This window comes from Platalea leucorodia (genome assembly GCF_965183815.1).
Source record: "Platalea leucorodia genome assembly, chromosome: 19".
Taxonomy (NCBI): Eukaryota; Metazoa; Chordata; class Aves; order Pelecaniformes; family Threskiornithidae; genus Platalea; species Platalea leucorodia.
Genome location: NC_138841.1, coordinates 7,944,222 through 7,968,676, shown reverse-complemented (window position 1 = coordinate 7,968,676; position 24,455 = coordinate 7,944,222). Strand labels below are relative to the sequence as shown.

At 57.3% G+C, this 24,455-nt stretch overlaps 1 protein-coding gene across 1 annotated transcript in view; it reads left to right on the top strand.

The window, feature by feature from the left end:
- Window positions 1-22,211, top strand: part of LOC309598917 (sperm-associated antigen 4 protein-like) — a gene marked incomplete at both ends in the record, with an annotated part of 31,964 nt that extends 9,753 nt beyond the window's left edge. Inside the window, 6 exons of the mRNA XM_082329945.1 lie at window positions 18,598-18,669; window positions 19,250-19,325; window positions 19,914-20,026; window positions 20,626-20,793; window positions 21,154-21,243; window positions 22,035-22,211. Coding sequence (XP_082186071.1) covers window positions 18,598-18,669; window positions 19,250-19,325; window positions 19,914-20,026; window positions 20,626-20,793; window positions 21,154-21,243; window positions 22,035-22,211 — 696 coding nt within the window. The remainder of the gene's footprint in view (window positions 1-18,597; window positions 18,670-19,249; window positions 19,326-19,913; window positions 20,027-20,625; window positions 20,794-21,153; window positions 21,244-22,034) is intronic.
- Between the last annotated feature and the right edge of the window lie 2,244 nt (window positions 22,212-24,455).

Here is a 24,455-nt window from a genome sequence, read left to right as displayed (position 1 = left end):
ATAGGAGCAGGCGAAGGAGAAAACGGCGCAGAGGGTAGCAGCGGCGCGGGGGGGGTGTGTGGTGGTGGACGGTTGTGCAGCTTGAGCACCCGCGAGCAAGGGCATGTCGGAGGACGAACCCGATGGCGGTGTTTGTGGCGTGCCCTGCGGTGTTGGCTCCGGAGCGGTGGCAGAAGCTGCAGCCTTTCGGTGTGGCTCTAATTGTTCTAAAGAGTCTTTCAGTAAACGCCATGTCGTCAAAACATTTGTGGCATTACTGTCCCCCCTGGTGGCCGCTTCCCATAACGCTTTTCCTGCCTCCTCCCAAGTCTCCACCTGGAACGCGGTCACTGCGTTCGCTTGTTGCCCGTGTTTTCGCAACCAAGTTAACAACAACCGAACCTTTCCTTCATCATAATTTATGCCCCTTTTTGCAAGGATTCGCAAAAATCTACACAAAATAGATTTTTTTCTTCCGAGGACATTTGCGCCCCCATTCTCCCGTCCCCAGCGGTTCACTCCTTTTCCTGAGGCGATTAATTGTCCACAAGCAGCTCTCTGGTCCCCTGCAGTAGAGTTCAGCTCTCTGGTCCTCTGCAATAAACTTCAGCTGTGCTTGCCAATGCCCGCTCTCTCGTCGGTGGTTCTTAGGATCGACTCACGTCGATAATACTGTCAATACTGTCAACACGGTATATGGATTCTCGTGGATCCTGAACCACCAGGTATGATCCGTCAGGTTTGCCGACAGGCAATATAGGGGTGTTAAAATCAGATTCACATTCTTTCAATAATCCTAATTGTAAACATTTTTCTGTCACTGGCTGGATTCCTTCCCTACCCTCCTTCTTCAGGGGACGCTGTTAAATTCTTACCGGTTGTCGACCCTCTTTCAGTTTAACTTCAACAGGTGAAGCATTCTTCGCCCTTCCGCGTACATCGGTGGCCCATACTCCGGGATATACCTGGTCTTTTATTTCTCGTATAATTTCTTCTTCTCTAATTTGGGGTTCGGTAAGAACCAAACTTAAAATGTCAATGTGATTTTTTTTTTTTTTTGTCTGGTATTTCCAATTCCATTTCCCCATTTCTCAATTCTGTTTCGGGATTTAGCTGTTCTAATAGGTCCCTTCCCAGTAATAGTCTAGGAGCCTCAGGCAGGTAGAGAAATTTGTGAATCCCCACACTCTTCCCAATTCCAAATGTTAATGGTTTCAAGAAAAAGCTTTTTCCACCTGCCCAGTTGCTCCCACAACATTAACACTTTTGTTGACTTATAGGTAACAAGGTTTGATTCAATGCAGAGAATGTGGCTAATGCAGCCACTATCTCCTTTCCCGGTTTCCTTCTGTCCTCTCCCTCCCCATTCCGATATACTCGCCACACTTCCTCCAGCAACTTTTCTAAATTCCTTATATCTGCTTCCCTAACTTTCTTTCTGATAGCATTAGTGGATCGTCTAGTTTAGTGAGCGGCTGGCAGCGGAGGCTCCTCCGAGGAAGGTGCTCGGGGCGCGCCTAGGAGCGTCCGCTCCGCAGTCGATCCCGCAGTCGAGCCGAGACTCTCCTGCCTGGCTTGCCAAAACTGACGTGCGGAAACAGACTCTGCAACCCCTAAGGGTGTAAAGTAGGTATGTTTATTCAGCGCTGGGCAGCACGGGGCTGGGGTCATCCCATACATAGACATAAGGTTTCCCAATACGCCTAGACATGTGCATGACCTGTCCCCGCTTCGTATTAAAATTAGCCCCAAGAGGTCGTTTCCATAAACTCCTCCCAAATGCGCTTGCGCAGTGCCTCCTGGTGGTGGTCGCGGGGGGGTCGTGGGGATGAAGGCTGATGACTCTTCTTCGTCACCGCTGGTAACCCCTTCTTCTTGCGCAGACTCCGTTGCTCCTTGACTCTTGTCCAAACTGCAGGGTTGGTTTCAGCTGGTTTTTAAGACAAGTTGCTGTTCTCATCAGGAACTGTCCTTCGCTGAGAGATTACAAGACTCCTTACTTCAGTCCTTTTGTACAATAGTTAAACTTTGATAGTTACACTCTAAAGCCCCTTTTCACCCCCAAAGGGCCTTCTTGCGCACCCCACTTTGGAGACAGAGCTTCTGCACCAATCTGAATTGCCACATCTTTTTTATTGTTTTGTTCCTTCCCCTTCTGCTGCTCTTTTCTGTATGCCCTTCTCTTTTTCCTCTGGTTTTGCCATCTTCCCGTGAACCTGCACTCGATAAATGCAGGTGTACGCTGCGTTTCCCCAGTTGCTCTTCACCAGAAGTTTGACACGTGCAAAGGCTCTGGGAAGCGGCGCGTTCTGGGAAGAAAAGCGGGAAAAGGAAGCAGGGGTGTTAGGAGAGAGAATGCAATGAAGGTGTCTCCCCTGGCCAGCCCTGCTCCTGCTCAGGAACGAGCTCCTGAAAGTGGGTGGGAGCGGCAATCTGAGGCTCGCTGCTGGTACCGCGGCTGCTGGGGACACGGGAAGGGGGAAGGCAGCTGGCATCCTCTGCATGCCGGCCCTGCTGGGGCTCAGTCTCCCTCCCCTCTGCCCCTTCCCTCTGCTGCTTGCTCTGTGCTGGCAGAGAGGCCGGGGAGATGCTCCTGGGGCGGGGGGGGGGGGGGGCGGCTGCTGCGCAACCCCATCAAGCTCCCGCTGGCTGCTCGGCCTGCTTTGCTCCTGGCAGGCGTGAGAGCATGGGGAGAGAAGGGGCACGCTGTGCTGGGAGGAGAGGACACTGTCCCTCGGTCCAGGGAGAAAGCATTCACGCTCTTCCTGCCATGGACTTGCAGGCAAAGCTGGTTTGCTCCCCGGCACCTTGCTCCTGCGCGTGGACCGTACCTTCAGAGGGAAGGTCTGAATGGTCTCCTTTGCCACGTTGTATGTGAACGTCCCAAGGAGAGTTTCCTCTTCTCCGTCCGCATCCACTCCCTCAGGGGCAAAGCACAAGGAGAGCAGCTCAGACTCGTCCCCACAAAGAGGGCACGTACGTGCTGGATCAGCCCTGCTATCTCCCCACCCTCTCCTGGGGCTCCAGCAGTAGGCTAGCACTCGCTATGCGGGAGCTCAGTCTCGGCCTTGACTTCTGCTCAGGAACCCTGAGGTGCTTGTCCCGAACAAGTCTCAAGAGGGATGAAACCCCTAGAGCCCTTGAAGTGTCCCGCTAGGGCACTGCAGTGCTCAGGAGAGAGCAGGACGCAAACCTCAGAGGATGCACAAAAGCAAGCAAGACCCTGCCATGGCTTTCCCCCAGGGCCAGATCCCCACCAGAAGCACCCAGCAGAGACTCACAAAGACAGCGACGTCTCTGGGGGCGCTGATGACGGTCCCAGATGGAGAGACTTCTATGAAGATGTGCTGCACAGTGACGGCAGTCAGATGGACTCGTGCTGGCAACCTGATGACCACCTGGCCCTGATCCCCTTGTAAAGGCCAGCAGTTTCCTGGGGAAACATCCGGCTGCAAGCAGAACACGAGAGCAAGGAAGAGAGAGAGAGTGTTGGGGCCAACACAACGGCCCACGTAGCTTGAAGCGTAGGCGCCGTTGTGTCCGTGGGGTCTATTTTGGCTTGAAAATGAGGCGCGTGGGAGGAAATGGACAGAAGCAGGAGGCCTTCATCCCTGCCTGACTGAAAGGGGGCTCTCAGGATTATGGGGCAGAGGAGAAGAGCAATTATGAAACCGTCCCAGTCAGGGCCTAGCAGAAACACCTCTCTGCCCAGTGGCTGTGCAGGGCACCCCCCCACCAGGGAGAAAGTCTTTCACCCAGCTGGGGCAGAGCACTGTGGGCGAGATGCAGCAGTTTGGCTCCGTTCAGCTCCATTCCCCTCCTGAGGGGAACCACTGATTGCTAGCAAGCCCAGCCCTGTGTTCGAGCTTTGCTTTCAGGAACCTGATCAACACTGTGGGCTTGAGCAGTGCCACTGGAGCGAGGGGAGAGCCCCTGAGGTCCATCCCCAACTTCAGAGGGAGGCAGGAAACCTTCCCTGAGGACTTCTGCTACGATACCTGCAAAATAGTGTCCGGAGGGTTGGCAGTGCGAAAGAGCCATAAAACCCTGCAGCCCCAATTCTCTTTGCAGATGTAGGTCTCGGAAGTTCTCTGCACGTCGATGGTGGCACCTGGAAGGGAGGGAGCGCAGGTGACTACTGGAAGAGGCCACATTCTAGGAGGACTCGGTGCTCAGACAGTCTTTCTGATGCTGCCGGCCAGCTCCACGTCTCTCAGTGCTCTCCTCCTCCCCACGCTGCTGGGGGTGCCCAGCTGCACAGGGGAATGACGGCAGCCACGTGCCTGCTGGTGACTGCTTCTCTCACAGCGCCATGAGGAGAAGGTGTGAGCGTTCTGGGAGACAGCGGGCGCCCACGTGAATGACAGCAGACCAAAACTGAGGGCTTGCGGCATGGGCAGCAAAGGATGGCCCAGCCATTCCCTCTTCCAATGCAGTGCAGAAGAAGAGAGCCCTTCCAACAGCACAGGAACACGTGCGGGGGCAGCGGCGGAGGCCCCCGTGCGCAGACCCCCGTGCGGAGGCCGAGGGCAGGACTGGGAGGGAGTCTGAGAGAGCCACTGTGCCACAGCCTTGCTCTTGGACCCCATGAAGCGTTGAAGCTCCCCCACTTTGGAGAGCAGCGCCTGCAGCACAGGCTGCTTTGGGGAGTGCTGCAGACAAGCGCAGGGCAAGGAGACTGGGCTGCTTGTGTCCATACCAGAGCTTTTCAGGGCCCAGTCAGACATCTCGACGTAGACTTCCGAAGCCATCTGCGATGCTGCCTGGTTCACTTCCTGGGAACGCCATAAATGAACACAGAAAAGGACCACATCAGCGGGCAGTTCAGCGTGGCTGCTAGCGCCGGCAGAGGCAAAGGGTCAGTGTCAGAAAGGCAAGGCAAGCCTTGTCCACAGAGCTGCAAGACTCTGCTGCTGACGGGAGCCACAAGGACTGAGGAAGAGAATCTGTGTCCGCGGCCACGGCCATGGCCATGAGGTGGGTTGACGAGGGTCCCCACACCCTCGTCCCCACCCTCCACGCTCTGCAGGTCAGCGGGGAGATGGGCTCGGACCCTGCAAGCGACGGCTGGCCCCGTGAGCGTGCCTGGGTCTCATCACTGCCTCAGGAGCCCAGCCAGAGGAGCCAGAGTGCCAGCGTGCCAAGGGAAGGCTGTTGGGAGTCCTCTGCTGCCTGAAGCAGCCTGCTTAAACTGGGCCTGGAGAAGGGCCTGTGCAGCACAGAAGCTCACCCAGCAAGCCCCTGGGGCAAAGGCTGGGTTGCTGCAGTCAGCAGTCCGACCCCACCAACAAGCCCAAGGAGTGCTTTCTTGGGGGTTCTGCCCAGCCAAGCCTCCTTCCCCAAAACGCAGCATCACCTTTGCCCTGCTGACCTCCGCCCTCAGTTGAGCCACCTCCTGCATCAGAAGCTGCATCATTTGCCTTTGCTCCTCCAAGAAAACGCGAAAGCTCCTGCATAAAAGCACGAAAGCAGATCTTGTCAGAGAGCGGCCCGTCCCCTCTGGGGAGCGTCTCAGCTCGGCAAGAAGGAGAGACACGTGTGCTTTCCCGGCTTTGAGAGTGCTTCCCTTCCACACCAGTTTGAGCAGAAGGCAAAGGCAGGTAGGAGGTATGGGAGCCCTGGCTGTTAGCAAAATGAGTGCAGGTAGCACGAGGTGGGCTGATGCTTCTGCACAGAACCAATTCCAGCTCAGGAAACGTCTCTTACCGCAGGGTCTTCAGGTCTTCTGCGGACACAAGTGCCAGCTCCTGAAAGGGAAAAACGCTCGGTTCGAGCATCCGCTACCAGAGCCACCGGGGCTTCCCAGGAGAGGCTTTCCTAGGAAGACTCGGCACAAGCTGCTGCTTCTTTGGGTCACCCTGCGTGTGGCAGCAGGAGAGCCCGTGATTTATCCAGCCGCTCTCAGCAATGCTCTGTTGCAGGAGGTGCCTGTGCCACAGAAGTCACCGACCTCTAGCAGTGCCTTTGTTCGCATTGTCCACCCTGGCAGCGAGGTCCCGCAGTAAACACCAGCTGCAATTCACATCATCAAGAGAGAGTTATTTTACTGGGGTCGCTAGCGATGCCTGCAGTCGCGTTGTCTCCTCCCTGTTGCCTTAGGGGTGGGGCAGCAGGTGAGCTGAGGAGGTGGGGAACGTGGCGTGCGGAGAGAGGACGCGCCTCTGCCCGGAAGCCATCGGCCCAGGCTTGAGGGGACTGCGCAGCCGTGAGCCTCAGGTGTGCTCAGTGCCCCAGAGCTATTCCCCGCTTCCCCTCGCTGCTTCAGGGAGCCCCGAGACCAGGCTGCATGGGCTAGGAGAGGTACCTCCCCATGGGTGCCCCTGCACGGCCCCTCCCCTCTGGGAATCCCCAGTTCAGGCTTGGAAGTAGCTACGCCCTTCTCTCCCGGACTTGCAGACGAAGCAAGCCATGTGGCCCAGTGGCCAGAGCAGCAGCCTGGCTGGGAGACTCCCAGTCTTACTGGCAGTCCAAAAGGCAGTCCCGGTCCAGGACGTACTCGGGAAGCGCTTGGGCCATGGGAGTTTCCGCCCATACTGGCCCAAAAGGAAAGCTGGGCAGCTGAAAGCTGGCATCCAGCACAGCCTGGCTGTCGCTCTCAGGTGTCTGCTCATGCAAACTCACCAAGAGCCACGGGGAGCAAGAAGAAGACGACTTGGAAGATCCTCTTCTTCTGCAGGGCCATCTTTTGCCTGAAAAAGAGGGAGTCCTGTGGCTGCCCATGATCCAAGCCTTGGGCAAAGCCCTCCACCGGTGGAGTTCCCTTTTCAGGCTGGAAAGCCACCCTTTTGGAAGCCTCCTGCTGCCAGAGAGCTGCCAGAGCAGCGCCCAGGAGGAAGACGATTTCTGTCCACACCGTTCAACACTGCCGGCAGATCTTCCCCAGAGGAAGGGCTCCAGAAGCACCATCCCAAAGGGAATGAAAATTATGCAGGGAAGTAAAGAGGCCGAGCAAACGAAGACTGCTTTTCAGCTGTCTTTCTGGTGGGGACCTTGCTCTCTCTTTGGCTCAGAAAGCAGGCCTGTTCTCACTTGCGAGCACACAGATCTCTCTTAGGGGTGTTTTTCTGCAGAGCTGGGAAGCGCAGGAGCCTTGTCTGCCTTTCCTCCCAGAGCCCTCCCAGACCTGCGCGGTCACTGGCCAGAGCTGGGGAAAAGCCTTCCCCCGCGGGGGCTTGGCTCTGCACCCAAGCGTCTGGCTACACGGCAGTTTGCCCTGCCGCAGCCAAAGTGTGGGGCTCTGGCAAATGCGTGGGACTGAGACTGCCGAGGGGCTTTGCTCTTGGCTCTCCCCAAGAATGGCCACAGCACGAGCAGCACCCCAGCTTGGGCGCCCGACTGGGAGCCCTGGGCTGCTGGCTGGGGAACACCCTCTGCTCTCCCCTTTGCTTGCACCGGCCCTCAGACATCCCCTTTCTCTCCCCGTCACCAGCAGAAACATCATGTAATACGTACACGGCGGAGATGCACGTCCTCAGCAGACGTCTCCGCGGGGAGACAAGGGCGCCTGCCGGACGGCAAGTAAGGCTGAAGACTGTCCCTGCGCAAGGAAAGCAGAGAAAAGTTAGGCCTGTCTCTTGAGGTCTCTTCTCTAGGATGCCCAGCCCCGCGTGTCTCAGCTGCCTGCGGGGAGGCGGGCACCGTGTCCTACACACGCCCTCCCTGGGGCAAAGAGCAGGGCAGCCTGCACTTCTCCTGCCACTTGTGACGTTTGGCCAGAGCTCCAGCGCAGCACAGCTCTCCAAGTTCACCCCCGAGGAGGTCACAGCAAGCAGCAGTGCTGAGCTTACTTGCAATTTCTGTGCCCTTGTCACACCACTTGGCAGGCCCTTGAGTGGCTGAGCCGGGAGCTGACATCGAAGAGAGTATCCCCAGCTCCACCTGCATGCGGAGGTTCCTGTCGGAGGAAAAAGACAAATGCCCGTTGCCCACCGTCCCCACGCCGCGGGAGCCGAGGCGGGCAGGAGCAGCCTGAGCGGCGGCCCTTGCCAGAAGACGGGCCGTCCCAGCAGCAGCGAGAGAGGGCAGCTCCCCTCTTCTTTCCCCATCCTTTGCTTTACACGCCTGCAGTGGGAGCAAGCTGGCAGCAGCAGACCCCCGCCTCGGGAAGCCCACCCAGCAGCACAGCGCGATTCTCAGCCCGTCCCTCCCTGCTCCCTGGCCCCGGCCCCACCCTGCCCCGCAACAGACACCTCCCAGTGGCCCTTTGGGGAGGGGGCACGGGCTGCTGTCCCCCCCCACGGCTCCCCCCACCTCTTCCCTGGGCACTCCCAGGTCTCCCGACCCCTCTCTGCCCCGCACAGCTGCTCCCATCAGCCAGGCAGGATCGCCCCTCCACGTCCCGAGGGGGCCAGTCTCAGGCCCCAGGGGCTTGGCCTCCCCACGCAGCAAAACCGCCCCGTGCAGCAGGGCTGGGCTCCGACCCTGCAGCACGAGGCTGCCGCCTCCCCAAAAGCCCCTGCTGCACACTGCCTTTTGGCTGGGAGAGTGAGCCAGGCTTTCCACCCAGACCCGTCCTCACAGAAGGGGGCCTTCGCAAGCCACGGGGCTCTTCTTCAGAAAACTTCTGTCGGCTTCCCCAGGCTGCTCCGCACCCCACTGACCGTGCTAGGCCACGTCCGTGCTACCAGCCCAACCTGATGCCCCGGGCACATGCCAGGCTTTGTACCTACTCGTCTGGCAGCGGCTGGGCCCTGCTTCCTCCCCTGCCGGCTGTTGGCCAGCCTCGTTCCCCAGGGAGCCATGGGAGGGCCCTTGGCGTCTTCTCTCGGGGGCCTTTCTCCTCGCCATCTCTGGGCAAAGGCAGGCTCCCCGCTCCGCTCTTCCCCCTCAGCCCCAGCAGTGTGGCCTGCCCAGGCAAAAACAGCTCCGGCAGCAGCCCCACAGCACGAGCGCGCCTGCCCAGGGCAAGAGCCACACGGCAGCTGTGGGCTCCTTCCCCGCGCGCCACAGGGCTGTGTGGGCGGCAAGCTCTGACCTCACACTGGTGGCTCTGACATCACACTGGGGCTCCCCAGTGTGCAGCAGGGCGGGGAGAGCCGGTGGGCTCCCCTGGGGCAGCACGGCTGCTGCTCTCCTGGGCGGTAGTTTGCCCATGCCTCTGGGCCCCCCGAACCCTGCCACACTCCCGTGCCGGGCGGCTGCCTGGCCTGTGCTGCCAGGCAGGGTTCCAGCTCTCATAAAGACAGAAGCCAACTGAACGGCCTCTTCTGGTTTTTCAGGGTCTACATTCGTGTATTTCCTGGCAGTGACTTTTAACCGCTCCACCAAGGCAGACGGGGATTCGTTTGGTTCTTGCTTAACCTCATAGCATTTGCACCAATGGATCGCTTTTGGCATAGCGTGCCTTATGCCAAATAGTACCCAAAAGCCCCTGGGGTCCCGGCTGCTTAGGATGCCCCCCCCGCGTCTGCGGCAGGAAAAGCTGGATCTGTCGTTCCCTGCAGGTCCCCATTAGCCCGTGCCCCTTCTACCTCTTTCCCAGCAGTGTTTCATACCACCTTCTTCTCAGTACCGTCTCACAATGTCTCTAATATTACCTGTACGTCATTCCAATCAGGGGCTTGGGTCCTGGTTATAGTTTCCAAAACTTTACCCCCCCTTTCTGGCTCTTCCCTATCAATACCCGCCGTTTCCTTCCAGGACCTCAAATCCCTTCTTGGCAATGGCACTTTAACGGTTACTGGCCCATTATTTCCGACCGCTTGTCGGAGAGGAGCTTGTAAAACCTCTCCTGCTTCCCCTTGTCGTCCCCTCGTTCTTCCTGCCATCGCACTAAATCCTTCTGCTCCACCAAGTCGCCCATAGCCAGGGCCATAGCCAATTCCTCCCGCGCTACCAGCATCACCGGCTCGCCTACGACCGCTTTCTCTTACCCTGCTCACATGACTAATAGCTTCACCGGCGTCAGGATTCTCTCCCAACCTCTGCCGGGGAGCAGCCATGAACTCTAGGTCACCTTCTGCCTCCCGTCCGCCTTTCCAGCATCTCTTCCCCATACGACAAGCAGAACACCATCGTTTTAAATTCCTGCCCCTCCCCTCCTTTTCTAGAGCCAAGATCAGAGGATCCTGTGGGATTATTCCGCATTCCTTCTGCCATTCTGGGTGGTTTCTTAGTGTGAAAAAGAAATGCACGCATGGTACTTCATCCCATCTACCCTCCCGCCTGCAAAGTACCATCAGTTGTACTATAGTAGTATATCTTAGAGTTCCGTTCTTTGGCCATTTTTCCTGATCTTCGAGACTATACATTGGCCACCAATTGTTACCATATTCTAGAAGCTGTTTTTGAGTGAGAGGCTCCCCTCCCAATTTCCTCCGATGTTTCACCATCCATCCTAGGGGAGATCTTTTCCGAATCCCCCCTTCCGCAGAGGGCTTAGTACCCACCACAAAAGATACAGCAACACCAAACAGAGAAACAATAACTTTGCACAAAATAGTCAGAGGCATTCCCCAGACGGGGACTCGAACACCTAGATTACCTTCAGTGGGACTCCAACCCACCCCTTCGGCCAAAGCTTTCCAGACACAGGTGTCCTAGGGACTTGGGCCCGATAGGGTCCAATCCTTCCCTTAGGTACCTTTACAGCCCAACCCCGCGAGGCCTTCACCGCGCCTGACGGGCAGGCAACCACCCTTTTAATCAGAAAAGGGATGCCTTTACCTTCCCAGGGGTCCTGCTCAGAGCTCTTTGGTCTCGGCTTCGGAGGTTCTTCCCAAGAATCCCTCGGTGCCGGCTGGGGGTCCTGCGATCCCGCGGATCCGTCAACATTCAGAAGCAGAGTCCCATCTGGGTCGCCCAAACTGTCACCAAAATGGGGAATCAACCTCTTCACACCAATGTAGCATCGAGAAGCAGGCATTCTCTTTATTACAGCGCAATTGCTGAGCTGGCTCTGGCTCAGCGGCCCAGGCAGATTGTATTGGACTTTGGGAGGCTCTAGAAAGAGACAGCCCCAGTGTTTGTGGGGCTGTGAATGCGGTTGCCTGGCTACTTGAAGAGCAGCGAGAGCTTTCGGTCCTGGCACCTTTGGGGTGGGAGGAATCCCCGGATGTTTGCAGTTTTCTGTCTGGACTTTGGCTGTACTCAGCAGGCCAGGGAGACAGACTCCATTGAACATTGGGAGGCTCCAGAAACAGAGAGTGTCTGTTCCCTTGCTCTGTGTCCCACTCTCTGCCCCTGCCTCTCCCCTTTCTTCTCCCTCTCACCCTTTGCCTTCTGTCCTTCTGTCCTGTTCCCTGTCCCATTTCTCTGTCTCTCCGCCCCTTTGTCCCGTGCCCTTGCCCTTTCTGTGTCTGTCCATCCCTCTGTTCTCCTTCCTGCCCCTCTTCTCTCTCTGTCCCTCTGTCCTGCTGCTTAGCACTAGTTTTCTTCCTGCGCCATGTTCTTCACTTGCCCTCCGTCTCCTTCCTTCTCTATCCCTGTTTCTGCTCCTCACCACTATTTTTCCTTTCTCCACTCCCTGCCCAGCTACCCCTTTTTCCCACCATCCCTCTGTCCGTCTCCTGTCCCTCTGTCCGTCTCCTGTCCCTCTCCGGCCACCCCACCGCCCTGCCCCACCCTTCTCCGCCGCTCTGTCCCCCTCTCCCCCTCCTCCTCCCTCTCCACCGGGGCTCTGGGGCCAGCGCAGCCCCGCGGAGGCGGCCATGGGGCCTGCTCGTGGGGCAGGGCCCAGCCGGGGCGGGGGACGGTGGCCGCGCAGGGTCAGACAGCAGGGCAGTTGCGCCCCGTGGCATGCCGGGAGCTGTAGTCCTGGGGTACATGTCCGCCAGGTGGCCATGTTGGTTAGCACGGCATGCCGGGAGCTGTAGTCCTGAGACATGGGGCTGCCGGGCGGCCGCGTTGGTTACCAGGGCATGCCCGGAGCCGTCATGGCCCCACGCTCACCTTCCTGGCAGCCGTGTTGGTCTCGGGAGGTGCAGCTCCAGCTGCGGCCTGGCTGAGGTGAGGCCTGGGGCTGCCCGTGAGGGGAGTGAGGCCCTTGGGCGGGCGTGGGGGTGTCTCCTGCCTGCTGGAACCCCGCGGGTGGCGGGGGGAGCTCCAAGCTGGAGCCGGGCCTGGCCGGGGCAGCCCCAGGACCGACCCGAGAGCTGGGGAGGGGAAGGAGATGGAGACAGATCCCCCCGGGCACAGGCACCGGGCAGCCCGACTCCCGGAGCCCCCCGCATCCGCCGCGGCCCCGCTCGGCCCCTGCAGCTGCCCCGGCCCCAGCACCTCCCCGAGGCCTGTCCCGCAGCCCCAGGCCCCCACGGCCTGTCCTGGCAGCAGCGAGCCGGGCCTGGGGCACGCTTGATCCTCCGTCACCGCGGGTGCATCAGCAGCAGCGCGGGGAGGGAGCGGTGTCTGCAGGAGCTCCTGCAGCAGGAGCTTACAAGCTTCTTAAAATTGGTTAATTCCAGTGTGATACTTCTATGGTAATAATTCAACATCCATCTTCCAGCATTTCTAAGATGCCTTTGCATACTTAAGCTGTCAGTTATACTGTCAGTTAAGCAATGTAATACTTTGTATAGTTCCTCTTGATAACCGTCTGTTTCTTGAAATTCACTGCTGAGTCCTTTAAAGAGTAAGACAAATACCAGCGCACTGAATTGTTTCAGTTCATTTTACAGCGCCCAAGAAGGAAAGTGCCAGAGCCATGTGGTAGTAGGCAGGAATTGTGTTCTGTGCTGCAAGACACAGTCTTGGTAAGGGCTTGTGGCTGCTGGCTTTTGCTTACCCATCAAAGAAGAACTTGAGTAGGTGCCAGGAAACACGCTCCTGGACACCGCTAAAACATGCGGTTTAGCAGTAGCTCACTGATGATCAGTAATTAGAAATGCATGTTAGCTAGTCTTACTTTTCAAGGATGTTAAACAGCCTGTAGTGAGGCTGCACCTAAACACTGCATGGTAGGTATGTGTGTCAATGGCAAAGTAATTGGTACTGTACCTAGGTCTAACATTAATCAGGGGTGTCATTTGCAACAAAAATAACTGACACAAGTTGAACAGTATAAAACGCAGTTCCCTTGGTGTCTGGGATGGATCTGGTATCTCTTCTTAAAGTACCTGCACAGGTTGTGCCCCTGCCCACACTTACCTTCCATGCTAAGTAGCAATTTGTGCTCTATCAGTGTCCTTCGTGTAGTGAGGGGCCCAACACTGAACACAGGATTCCAGGTGTGGCCTCACCAGTGCCCAGTACAGGGGGACGATCACCTCCCTGGTCGTGCTGGCCACACTATTTCTGATACAAGACAGGATGCTATTGGCTTCTTGGCCACCTGGGCACACTGCTGCCTCATATTCAGCCAGCTGTCCACCAATACCCCCTCCTTTTCCCCCGGGCAGCTCTCCAGCCACTCCCCCCCCAGCCTGTAGCGTTGCCTGGGGTTGTTGTGACCCAAGCGCAGGACCCGGCACTGAGCCTTGTTGACCCTCACACAGTTGGCCTCGGCCCATCAATCCAGCCGGGCCAGGTCCCTCTGTAGGGCCTTCCTGCCCTCCGGAGATCAACACTCCCACCCAAGTTGGCGTCATCTGCAAACTTACTGAGGGTGTACTTGATCCCCTCATCCTGATCATTGATAAAGACATTAAACAGGACTGGCCCCAATGCTGAGCCCTGGGGAACACCACTTGTGACCAGCCACCAGCTGCATTTAACTCCATTCACCACAACTCTTTGGGCCCGGCCATTCAGCCAGTTTTTTACCCAGCAAAGAGCACGCCCATCCAAGCCATAAGCAGCTTTTTTTTTTCTCCCTTCCTTTCAGTCTTTTCTGTGTGCCACTGAGCTATTTTCTCTGTTCATTTAAGACCTAGAGCTCATCAAGTACTTCCCAGTTGTCAAGTCCTGAGCCAGTAAAGCACTGTAGGAATTTGGCACTCTTCCAGCTGGCAGAGGTAAAGTTCTACCTGTTAGCGTCACAATGGGAAGATGTGTGTATCTTTTCCCCCCAAAAGTAGGAATTGTGTAAGGGTTGCTCTCGTATCAAATTTAGTATCTCTAGAAGCATATGTAGTAAATAATGGAATAGTAAGAGAATTAGGCAGTGGCAATGGCCCCAGGGACCTAACTTTTCCTGTATACTTCTTATATACTTGTTAATCTGCATAGTTTCTTGAAAACCACACCTGAAAAATATGCTTCTTTTTAGAAAAATTAGCCGCATAACTATAATAAAAACAATGCTCAGGACAATAGCAAAATGTCCTGGTTTCAGCTGGGATAGAGTTAATTTTCTTCCTAGTAGCTGGTATAGTGCTGTGTTTTGGATTTAGTATGAGAATAATGTTGATAACACACTGCTGTTGTAGTTCTTGCTAAGTAGTGCTTACACCAGTCAAGGACTTTTCAGCTTCCCCTACCCTGACAGTGAGAAGCTGGGAGGGAGCACAGCCAGGACAGGTGACCCCGACTGGCCAAAGGGCTATTCCATACCGTATGGCGTCATGATCAGTATATAAACTGAGGAGAGTTGGCTGGGGGGCAGCGATCGCTGCTCGAGGACAGGCTGGGCATCAGTCGGCAGGTCGTGAGCAATTGTATCGTGCATCACTTGCTTTGTATATTACTATGTTCTTATTACTATTATTATTATTACTACCACTAATACCACTACTTCTATTTTACTTTATTTCAATTATTAAAATGTTCTTATCACAACCCACGAGTTTTTTCCCCCTTTTAACCTTCCGATTCTCTCCCTCATCACACTGGAGAAGGGGGAGTGAGTGAGCGGCTGTGTGGCACTTTAGTTGCTGACTGGGGTTAAACCATGACACAGGCCCACAAACACTGGGCCTCTGCGCTTGCCTGCCCTCCTAAAAGTCCAAAACACTCTCTGTCTCCCGCTCATTGTAGCCAGAGCCCAGCTCGGAAACTGAAAATATACAGCAATTTCAGCCACACCAAAGGTGCCAGGACTAAAAGCTGTTTCTGACCCTAACCTTCCCTTGGGAGCACTTTCACAGCCCCACAGACACTGGGGCTCTAAACATGACCAGACACCTAATGGTCCCAACACCCTCTCTCACTTCATTGCTCTCAGGTTCTGACTGAGGCCGGATGCCTCCCCCAGTGTGATGTCAGAGTCACCAGTGTGAGGTCAGAGCTGGCCGCCCGCACAGCCCTGTGGCGCGCAGGGAAGGAGCCCACAGCTGCCGTGTGGCTCTTGCCCTGGGCAGGCGCGCTCCTGCTGTGGGGCAGGCCACACTGCTGGGGCTGAGGGGGAAGAGCGGAGCGGGGAGCCTGCCTTTGCCCAGAGATGGCAAGGAGAAAGGCCCCCGAGAGAAGATGCCAAGGGCCCTCCCAAGGCTCCTTGGGGAACGAGGCTGGCCAACAGCCGGCCGGGGAGGAAGCAGGGCCCAGCCGCTGCCAGACGAGTAGGTACGAAGCCTGGCATCTGCCCGGGGCATCAGGTTGGGCTGGTAGCACGGACGTGGCCTAGCACGGTCAGTGGGGTGCGGAGCAGCCTGGGGAAGCCGACAGAAGTTTTCTGAAGGAAGAGCCCCGTGGCTTGTGAAGGCCCCCTTCTGTGGGGACGGGTCTTGGCGGAAAGCCTGGCTCACTCTCCCAGCCAAAAGGCAGTGTGCAGCAGGGGCCTTTGGGGAGGTGGCAGCCTCGTGCTGCAGGGTCGGAGCCCAGCCCTGCTGCACGGGGCGGTTTTGCTGTGCGGGGAGGCCAAGCCCCTGGGGCCTGAGACTGGCCCCCTCGGGACGTGGAGGGGCGATCCTGCCTGGCTGATGGGAGCAGCTGTGCGGGGCAGAGAGGGGTCGGGAGACCTGGGAGTGCCCAGGGAAGAGGTGGGGGGAGCTGTGGGGGGGGACAGCAGCCCGTGCCCCCTCCCCAAACGGCCACTGGGAGGTGTCTGCCGCGGGGCAGGGTGGGGCCGGGGCCAGGGAGCAGGGAGGGACGGGCTGAGAATCGCGCTGTGCTGCCGGGTGGGCTTCCCGAGGCAGGGGTCTGCTGCTGCCAGCTTGCTCCCACTGCAGGCGTGTAAAGCAAAGGATGGGGAAAGAAGGGGGGGGGGGGCTGCCCTCTCTCGCTGCTGCTGGGACGGCCCGTCCTCTGGCAAGGGCCGCCGCTCAGGCTGCTCCTGCCCGCCTCGGCTCCCGCGGCGTGGGGACGGTGGGCAACGGGCATTTGTCTTTTTCCTCCGACAGGAACCTCCGCATGCAGGTGGAGCTGGGGATACTCTCTTCGATGTCAGCTCCCGGCTCAGCCACTCAAGGGCCTGCCAAGTGGTGTGACAAGGGCACAGAAATTGCAAGTAAGCTCAGCACTGCTGCTTGCTGTGACCTCCTCGGGAGTGGACTTGGAGAGCTGTGCTGTGCTGGAGCTCTGGCCAAACGTCACAAGTGGCAGGAGAAGTGCAGGCTGCCCTGCTCTTTGCCCCAGGGAGGGCGTGTGTAGGACACGGTGCCCGCCTCCCCGCAGGCAGCTGAGACACGCGGGGCTGAGCATCCTAGAGAAGAGACCTCAAGAGACAGGCCTAACTTTTCTCTGCTTTCCTTGCGCAGGGACAGTCTTCAGCCTTACTTGCCGTCTGGCAGGCGCCCTTGTCTCCCCGCGGAGACGTCTGCTGAGGACGTGCATCTCCGCCGTGTACGTATTACATCACGTTTCTGCTGTGGACGGGGGAGAGAACGGGGATGTCTGAGGGCCGGTGCAAGCAAAGGGGAGAGCAGAGGGTGTTCCCCAGCCAGCAGCCCAGGGCTCCCAGTCGGGCACCCAAGCTGGGGCACTGCTCGTGCTGTGGCCATTCTCGGGGAGAGCCAAGAGCAAAGCCCCTCGGCAGTCTCAGTCCCACGCATTTGCCAGAGCCCCACACTTTGGCTGCGGTAGGGCAAACTGCCGCGTAGCCAGACGCTTGGGTGCAGAGCCAAGCCCCCACGGGGGAAGGCTTTTCCCCAGCTCTGGCCAGTGACCGCGCAGGTCTGGGAGGGCTCTGGGAGGAAAGGCAGACAAGGCTCCTGCGCTTCCCAGCTCTGCGGAAAAACACCCCTAAGAGAGATCTGTGTGCTCGCAAGTGAGAACAGGCCTGCTTTCTGAGCCAAAGAGAGAGCAAGGTCCCCACCAGAAAGACAGCTGAAAAGCAGTCTTCGTTTGCTCGGCCTCTTTACTTCCCTGCATAATTTTCATTCCCTTTGGGATGGTGCTTCTGGAGCCCTTCCTCTGGGGAAGATCTGCCGGCAGTGTTGAACGGTGTGGACAGAAATCATCTTCCTCCTGGGCGCTGCTCTGGCAGCTCTCTGGCAGCAGGAGGCTTCCAAAAGGGTGGCTTTCCGGCCTGAAAAGGGAACTCCACCGGCGGAGGGCTTTGCCCAAGGCTTGGATCATGGGCAGCCACAGGACTCCCTCTTTTTCAGGCAAAAGATGGCCCTGCAGAAGAAGAGGATCTTCCAAGTCGTCTTCTTCTTGCTCCCCGTGGCTCTTGGTGAGTTTGCATGAGCAGACACCTGAGAGCGACAGCCAGGCTGTGCTGGAGGCCAGCTTTCAGCTGCCCAGCTTTCCTTTTGGGCCAGTATGGGCGGAAACTCCCATGGCCCAAGCGCTTCCCGAGTACGTCCTGGACCGGGACTGCCTTTTGGACTGCCAGTAAGACTGGGAGTCTCCCAGCCATGCTGCTGCTCTGGCCACTGGGCCACATGGCTTGCTTCGTCTGCAAGTCCGGGAGAGAAGGGCGTAGCTACTTCCAAGCCTGAACTGGGGATTCCCAGAGGGGAGGGGCCGTGCAGGGGCACCCATGGGGAGGTACCTCTCCTAGCCCATGCAGCCTGGTCTCGGGGCTCCCTGAAGCAGCGAGGGGAAGCGGGGAATAGCTCTGGGGCACTGAGCACACCTGAGGCTCATGGCTGCGCAGTCCCCTCAAGCCTGGGCCGATGGCTTCCGGGCAGAGGCGCGTCTTCTCTCCGCACGCCACGTTCCCCACCTCCTCAGCTCACCTGCTGCCCCACCCCTAAGGCAACAGGGAGGAGACAACGCGACTGCAGGCATCGCTAGCGACCCCAGTAAAATAACTCTCTCTTGATGATGTGAATTGCAGCTGGTGTTTACTGCGGGACCTCGCTGCCAGGGTGGACAATGCGAACAAAGGCACTGCTAGAGGTCGGTGACTTCTGTGGCACAGGCACCTCCTGCAACAGAGCATTGCTGAGAGCGGCTGGATAAATCACGGGCTCTCCTGCTGCCACACGCAGGGTGACCCAAAGAAGCAGCAGCTTGTGCCGAGTCTTCCTAGGAAAGCCTCTCCTGGGAAGCCCCGGTGGCTCTGGTAGCGGATGCTCGAACCGAGCGTTTTTCCCTTTCAGGAGCTGGCACTTGTGTCCGCAGAAGACCTGAAGACCCTGCGGTAAGAGACGTTTCCTGAGCTGGAATTGGTTCTGTGCAGAAGCATCAGCCCACCTCGTGCTACCTGCACTCATTTTGCTAACAGCCAGGGCTCCCATACCTCCTACCTGCCTTTGCCTTCTGCTCAAACTGGTGTGGAAGGGAAGCACTCTCAAAGCTGGGAAAGCACACGTGTCTCTCCTTCTTGCCGAGCTGAGACGCTCCCCAGAGGGGACGGGCCGCTCTCTGACAAGATCTGCTTTCGTGCTGTCATGCAGGAGCTTTCGCGTTTTCTTGGAGGAGCAAAGGCAAATGATGCAGCTTCTGATGCAGGAGGTGGCTCAACTGAGGGCGGAGGTCAGCAGGGCAAAGGTGATGCTGCGTTTTGGGGAATGAAGCTTGGCTGGGCAGAACCCCTAAGAAAGCACTCCTTGGGCTTGTTGGTGGGTCGGACTGCTGACTGCAGGAACCCAGCCTTTGCCCCAGGGGCTTGCTGGGTGAGCTTCTGTGCTGCACAGGCCCTTCTCCAGGCCCAGTTTAAGCAGGCTGCTTCAGGCAGCAGAGGACTCCCGACAGCCTTCCCTTGGCACGCCGGCACTCTGGCTCCTCTGGCTGGGCTCCTGAGGCAGTGATGAGACCCAGGCACGCTCACGGGGCCAGCCGTCGCTTGCAGGGCCCGAGCCCATCTCCCCGCTGACCTGCAGAGCGTGGAGGGTGGGGACGAGGGTGTGGGGACCCTCGTCAACCCACCTCACGGCCATGGCCGTGGCCGCGGACACAGATTCTCTTCCTCAGTCCTTGTGGCTCCCGTCAGCAGCAGAGTCTTGCAGCTCTGTGGACAAGGCTTGCCTTGCCTTTCTGACACTGACCCTTTGCCTCTGCCGGCGCTAGCAGCCACGCTGAACTGCCCGCTGATGTGGTCCTTTTCTGTGTTCATTTATGGCGTTCCCAGGAAGTGAACCAGGCAGCATCGCAGATGGCTTCGGAAGTCTACGTCGAGATGTCTGACTGGGCCCTGAAAAGCTCTGGTATGGACACAAGCAGCCCAGTCTCCTTGCCCTGCGCTTGTCTGCAGCACTCCCCAAAGCAGCCTGTGCTGCAGGCGCTGCTCTCCAAAGTGGGGGAGCTTCAACGCTTCATGGGGTCCAAGAGCAAGGCTGTGGCACAGTGGCTCTCTCAGACTCCCTCCCAGTCCTGCCCTCGGCCTCCGCACGGGGGTCTGCGCACGGGGGCCTCCGCCGCTGCCCCCGCACGTGTTCCTGTGCTGTTGGAAGGGCTCTCTTCTTCTGCACTGCATTGGAAGAGGGAATGGCTGGGCCATCCTTTGCTGCCCATGCCGCAAGCCCTCAGTTTTGGTCTGCTGTCATTCACGTGGGCGCCCGCTGTCTCCCAGAACGCTCACACCTTCTCCTCGTGGCGCTGTGAGAGAAGCAGTCACCAGCAGGCACGTGGCTGCCGTCATTCCCCTGTGCAGCTGGGCACCCCCAGCAGCGTGGGGAGGAGGAGAGCACTGAGAGACGTGGAGCTGGCCAGCAGCATCAGAAAGACTGTCTGAGCACCGAGTCCGCCTAGAATGTGGCCTCTTCCAGTAGTCACCTGCGCTCCCTCCCTTCCAGGTGCCACCATCGACATGCAGAGAACTTCCGAGACTTACATCTGCAAAGAGAATTGGGGCTGCAGGGTTTTATGGCTCTTTCGCACTGCCAACCCTCCGGACACTATTTTGCAGGTATCGTAGCAGAAGTCCTCAGGGAAGGGCCTCCCTCTGAAGTTGGGGACCGACCTCAGGGGCTCTCCTCTCGCTCCAGTGGCACTGCTCAAGCCCACAGTGTTGATCAGGTTCCTGAAAGCAAAGCTCGAACACAGGGCTGGGCTTGCTAGCAATCAATGGTTCCCCTCAGGAGGGGAATGGAGCTGAACGGAGCCAAACTGCTGCATCTCGCCCACAGTGCTCTGCCCCAGCTGGGTGAAAACTTTCTCTCTGGTGACCCCATTTCCACGCCCATCCCTAACAGCGCCTTTTTGGGCCTGGCGGGCGGGAGGTGGGGGCTGGCCTGCAGAGCCACTGGGCAGAGAGGTGTTTCTGCTAGGCCCTGACTGGGACGGTTTCATAATTGCTCTTCTCCTCTGCCCCATAATCCTGAGAGCCCCCTTTCAGTCAGGCAGGGATGAAGGCCTCCTGCTTCTGTCCATTTCCTCCCACGCGCCTCATTTTCAAGCCAAAATAGACCCCACGGACACAACGGCGCCTACGCTTCAAGCTACGTGGGCCGTTGTGTTGGCCCCAACACTCTCTCTCTCTTCCTTGCTCTCGTGTTCTGCTTGCAGCCGGATGTTTCCCCAGGAAACTGCTGGCCTTTACAAGGGGATCAGGGCCAGGTGGTCATCAGGTTGCCAGCACGAGTCCATCTGACTGCCGTCACTGTGCAGCACATCTTCATAGAAGTCTCTCCATCTGGGACCGTCATCAGCGCCCCCAGAGACATCGCTGTCTTTGTGAGTCTCTGCTGGGTGCTTCTGGTGGGGATCTGGCCCTGGGGGAAAGCCATGGCAGGGTCTTGCTTGCTTTTGTGCATCCTCTGAGGTTTGCGTCCTGCTCTCTCCTGAGCACTGCAGTGCCCTAGCGGGACACTTCAAGGGCTCTAGGGGTTTCATCCCTCTTGAGACTTGTTCGGGACAAGCACCTCAGGGTTCCTGAGCAGAAGTCAAGGCCGAGACTGAGCTCCCGCATAGCGAGTGCTAGCCTACTGCTGGAGCCCCAGGAGAGGGTGGGGAGATAGCAGGGCTGATCCAGCACGTACGTGCCCTCTTTGTGGGGACGAGTCTGAGCTGCTCTCCTTGTGCTTTGCCCCTGAGGGAGTGGATGCGGACGGAGAAGAGGAAACTCTCCTTGGGACGTTCACGTACAACGTGGCAAAGGAGACCATTCAGACCTTCCCTCTGAAGGTATGGTCCACGCGCAGGGGCAAGGTGCCGGGGAGCAAACCAGCTTTGCCTGCAAGTCCATGGCAGGAAGAGCGTGAATGCTTTCTCCCTGAGCCGAGGGGCCCGGACCACCGCCGGGAGAGACCTGGCGTGGTTGGGAGGGCTGAGTAGCACGCAGTGGTGGTAGCAGAAGGATAGCAAGGGCAGGGTTAGGCCCGTGGGAGCACGAGTCCCAAGATATCCCTGGCTGCACCCACTGCCTTCAGCAGAGCCAGCCGCACATGCGGCCGCTCCACCCAAGCAACCTCTTTGTGTCGTGAAGAAACAGGGAAGCCCGGTGGTGAAAGGCATTGGCCAGCACTGTCGCTCCGTCCTGTGGCCTGCTGGCAGGCTGAGCAGTGTCCTCTCCTCCCAGCACAGCGTGCCCCTTCTCTCCCGTGCTCTCACGCCTGCCAGGAGGAGAGCAGGCCAAGCAGACATCGGGAGCTTGGTGGGCTTGCACAGCAGCCGCCCCCCGCACAGGAGCATCTCCCCGGCCTCTCTGCCAGCACAGAGCAAGCAGCAGAGGGAAGGGGCAGAGGGGAGGGAGACTGAGCCCCAGCAGGGCCGGCATGCAGAGGATGCCAGCTGCCTTCCCCCTTCCTGTGTCCCCAGCAGCCCCCATACCAGCAGCGAGCCTCAGATTGCCACAGCCGCTCCCACCCACTTTCAGGAGCTCGTTCCTGAGCAGGAGCAGGGCTGGCCGGGGGAGTCACCTTCATTGCATTGTCGCTCCTAACACCCCTGCTTCCTTTTCCCGCTTTTCTTCCCAGAACGCGCCGCTTCCCAGAGCCTTTGCACGTGTCAAACTTCTGGTGAAGAGCAACTGGGGAAACGCAGCGTACACCTGCATTTATCGAGTGCAGGTTCACGGGAAGATGGCAAAACCAGAGGAAAAAGAGAAGGGCATACAGAAAAGAGCAGCAGAAGGGGAAGGAACAAAACAATAAAAAAGATGTGGCAATTCAGATTGGTGCAGAAGCTCTGTCTCCAAAGTGGGGTGCGCAAGAAGGCCCTTTGGGGGTGAAAAGGGGCTTTAGAGTGTAACTATCAAAGTTTAACTATTGTACAAAAGGACTGAAGTAAGGAGTCTTGTAATCTCTCAGCGAAGGACAGTTCCTGATGAGAACAGCAACTTGTCTTAAAAACCAGCTGAAACCAACCCTGCAGTTTGGACAAGAGTCAAGGAGCAACGGAGTCTGCGCAAGAAGAAGGGGTTACCAGCGGTGACGAAGAAGAGTCATCAGCCTTCATCCCCACGACCCCCCCGCGACCACCACCAGGAGGCACTGCGCAAGCGCATTTGGGAGGAGTTTATGGAAACGACCTCTTGGGGCTAATTTTAACACGAAGCGGGGACAGGTCATGCACATGTCTAGGCGTATTGGGAAACCTTATGTCTATGTATGGGATGACCCCAGCCCCGTGCTGCCCAGCGCTGAATAAACATACCTACTTTACACCCTTAGGGGTTGCAGAGTCTGTTTCCGCACGTCAGTTTTGGCGAGCCAGGCAGGAGAGTCTCGGCTCGACTGCGGGATCGACTGCGGAGCGGATGCTCCTAGGCGCGCCCCGAGCACCTTCCTCGGAGGAGCCTCCGCTGCCAGCCGCTCACTAAACTAGACGATCCACTAATGCTATCAGAAAGAAAGTTAGGGAAGCAGATATAAGGAATTTAGAAAAGTTGCTGGAGGAAGTGTGGCGAGTATATCGGAATGGGGAGGGAGAGGACAGAAGGAAACCGGGAAAGGAGATAGTGGCTGCATTAGCCACATTCTCTGCATTGAATCAAACCTTGTTACCTATAAGTCAACAAAAGTGTTAATGTTGTGGGAGCAACTGGGCAGGTGGAAAAAGCTTTTTCTTGAAACCATTAACATTTGGAATTGGGAAGAGTGTGGGGATTCACAAATTTCTCTACCTGCCTGAGGCTCCTAGACTATTACTGGGAAGGGACCTATTAGAACAGCTAAATCCCGAAATAGAATTGAATTGAGAATTGAGAATTGAGAAATGGGGAAATGGAATTGGAAATACCAGACCAAAAAAAAAAAAATCACATTGACATTTTAAGTTTGTTTCTTACCGAACCCCAAATTAGAGAAGAAGAAATTATACGAGAAATAAAAGACCAGGTATATCCCGGAGTATGGGCCACCGATGTACGCGGAAGGGCGAAGAATGCTTCACCTGTTGAAGTTAAACTGAAAGAGGGTCGACAACCGGTAAGAATTTAACAGCGTCCCCTGAAGAAGGAGGGTAGGGAAGGAATCCAGCCAGTGACAGAAAAATGTTTACAATTAGGATTATTGAAAGAATGTGAATCTGATTTTAACACCCCTATATTGCCTGTCGGCAAACCTGACGGATCATACCTGGTGGTTCAGGATCCACGAGAATCCATATACCGTGTTGACAGTATTGACAGTATTATCGACGTGAGTCGATCCTAAGAACCACCGACGAGAGAGCGGGCATTGGCAAGCACAGCTGAAGTTTATTGCAGAGGACCAGAGAGCTGAACTCTACTGCAGGGGACCAGAGAGCTGCTTGTGGACAATTAATCGCCTCAGGAAAAGGAGTGAACCGCTGGGGACGGGAGAATGGGGGCGCAAATGTCCTCGGAAGAAAAAATCTATTTTGTGTAGATTTTTGCGAATCCTTGCAAAAAGGGGCATAAATTATGGTGCAGGAAATGTTCGGTTGTTGTTAACTTGGTTGCGAAAACACGGGCAACAAGCGAACGCAGTGACCGCGTTCCAGGTGGAGACTTGGGAGGAGGCAGGAAAAGCGTTATGGGAAGCGGCCACCAGGGGGGACAGTAATGCCACAAATGTTTTGACGACATGGCGTTTACTGAAAGACTCTTTAGAACAATTAGAGCCACACCGAAAGGCTGCAGCTTCTGCCACCGCTCCGGAGCTAACCCCGCAGGGCACGCCACAAACACCGCCATCGGGTTCGTCCTCCGACATGCCCTTGCTCGCGGGTGCTCAAGCTGCACAACCGTCCACCACCACACACCCCCCCGCGCCGCTGCTACCCTCTGTGCCGTTTTCTCCTTCGCCTGCTCCTATGCCTTAAACACCTCTGCTAGACATTCCGATCCCTGCAATCAGCACCCCTCCACTCCCCCCATTATAACCTCTTACATGGTAGCATTAAGCAAACATCTCAACAAAACTGAGAAACGT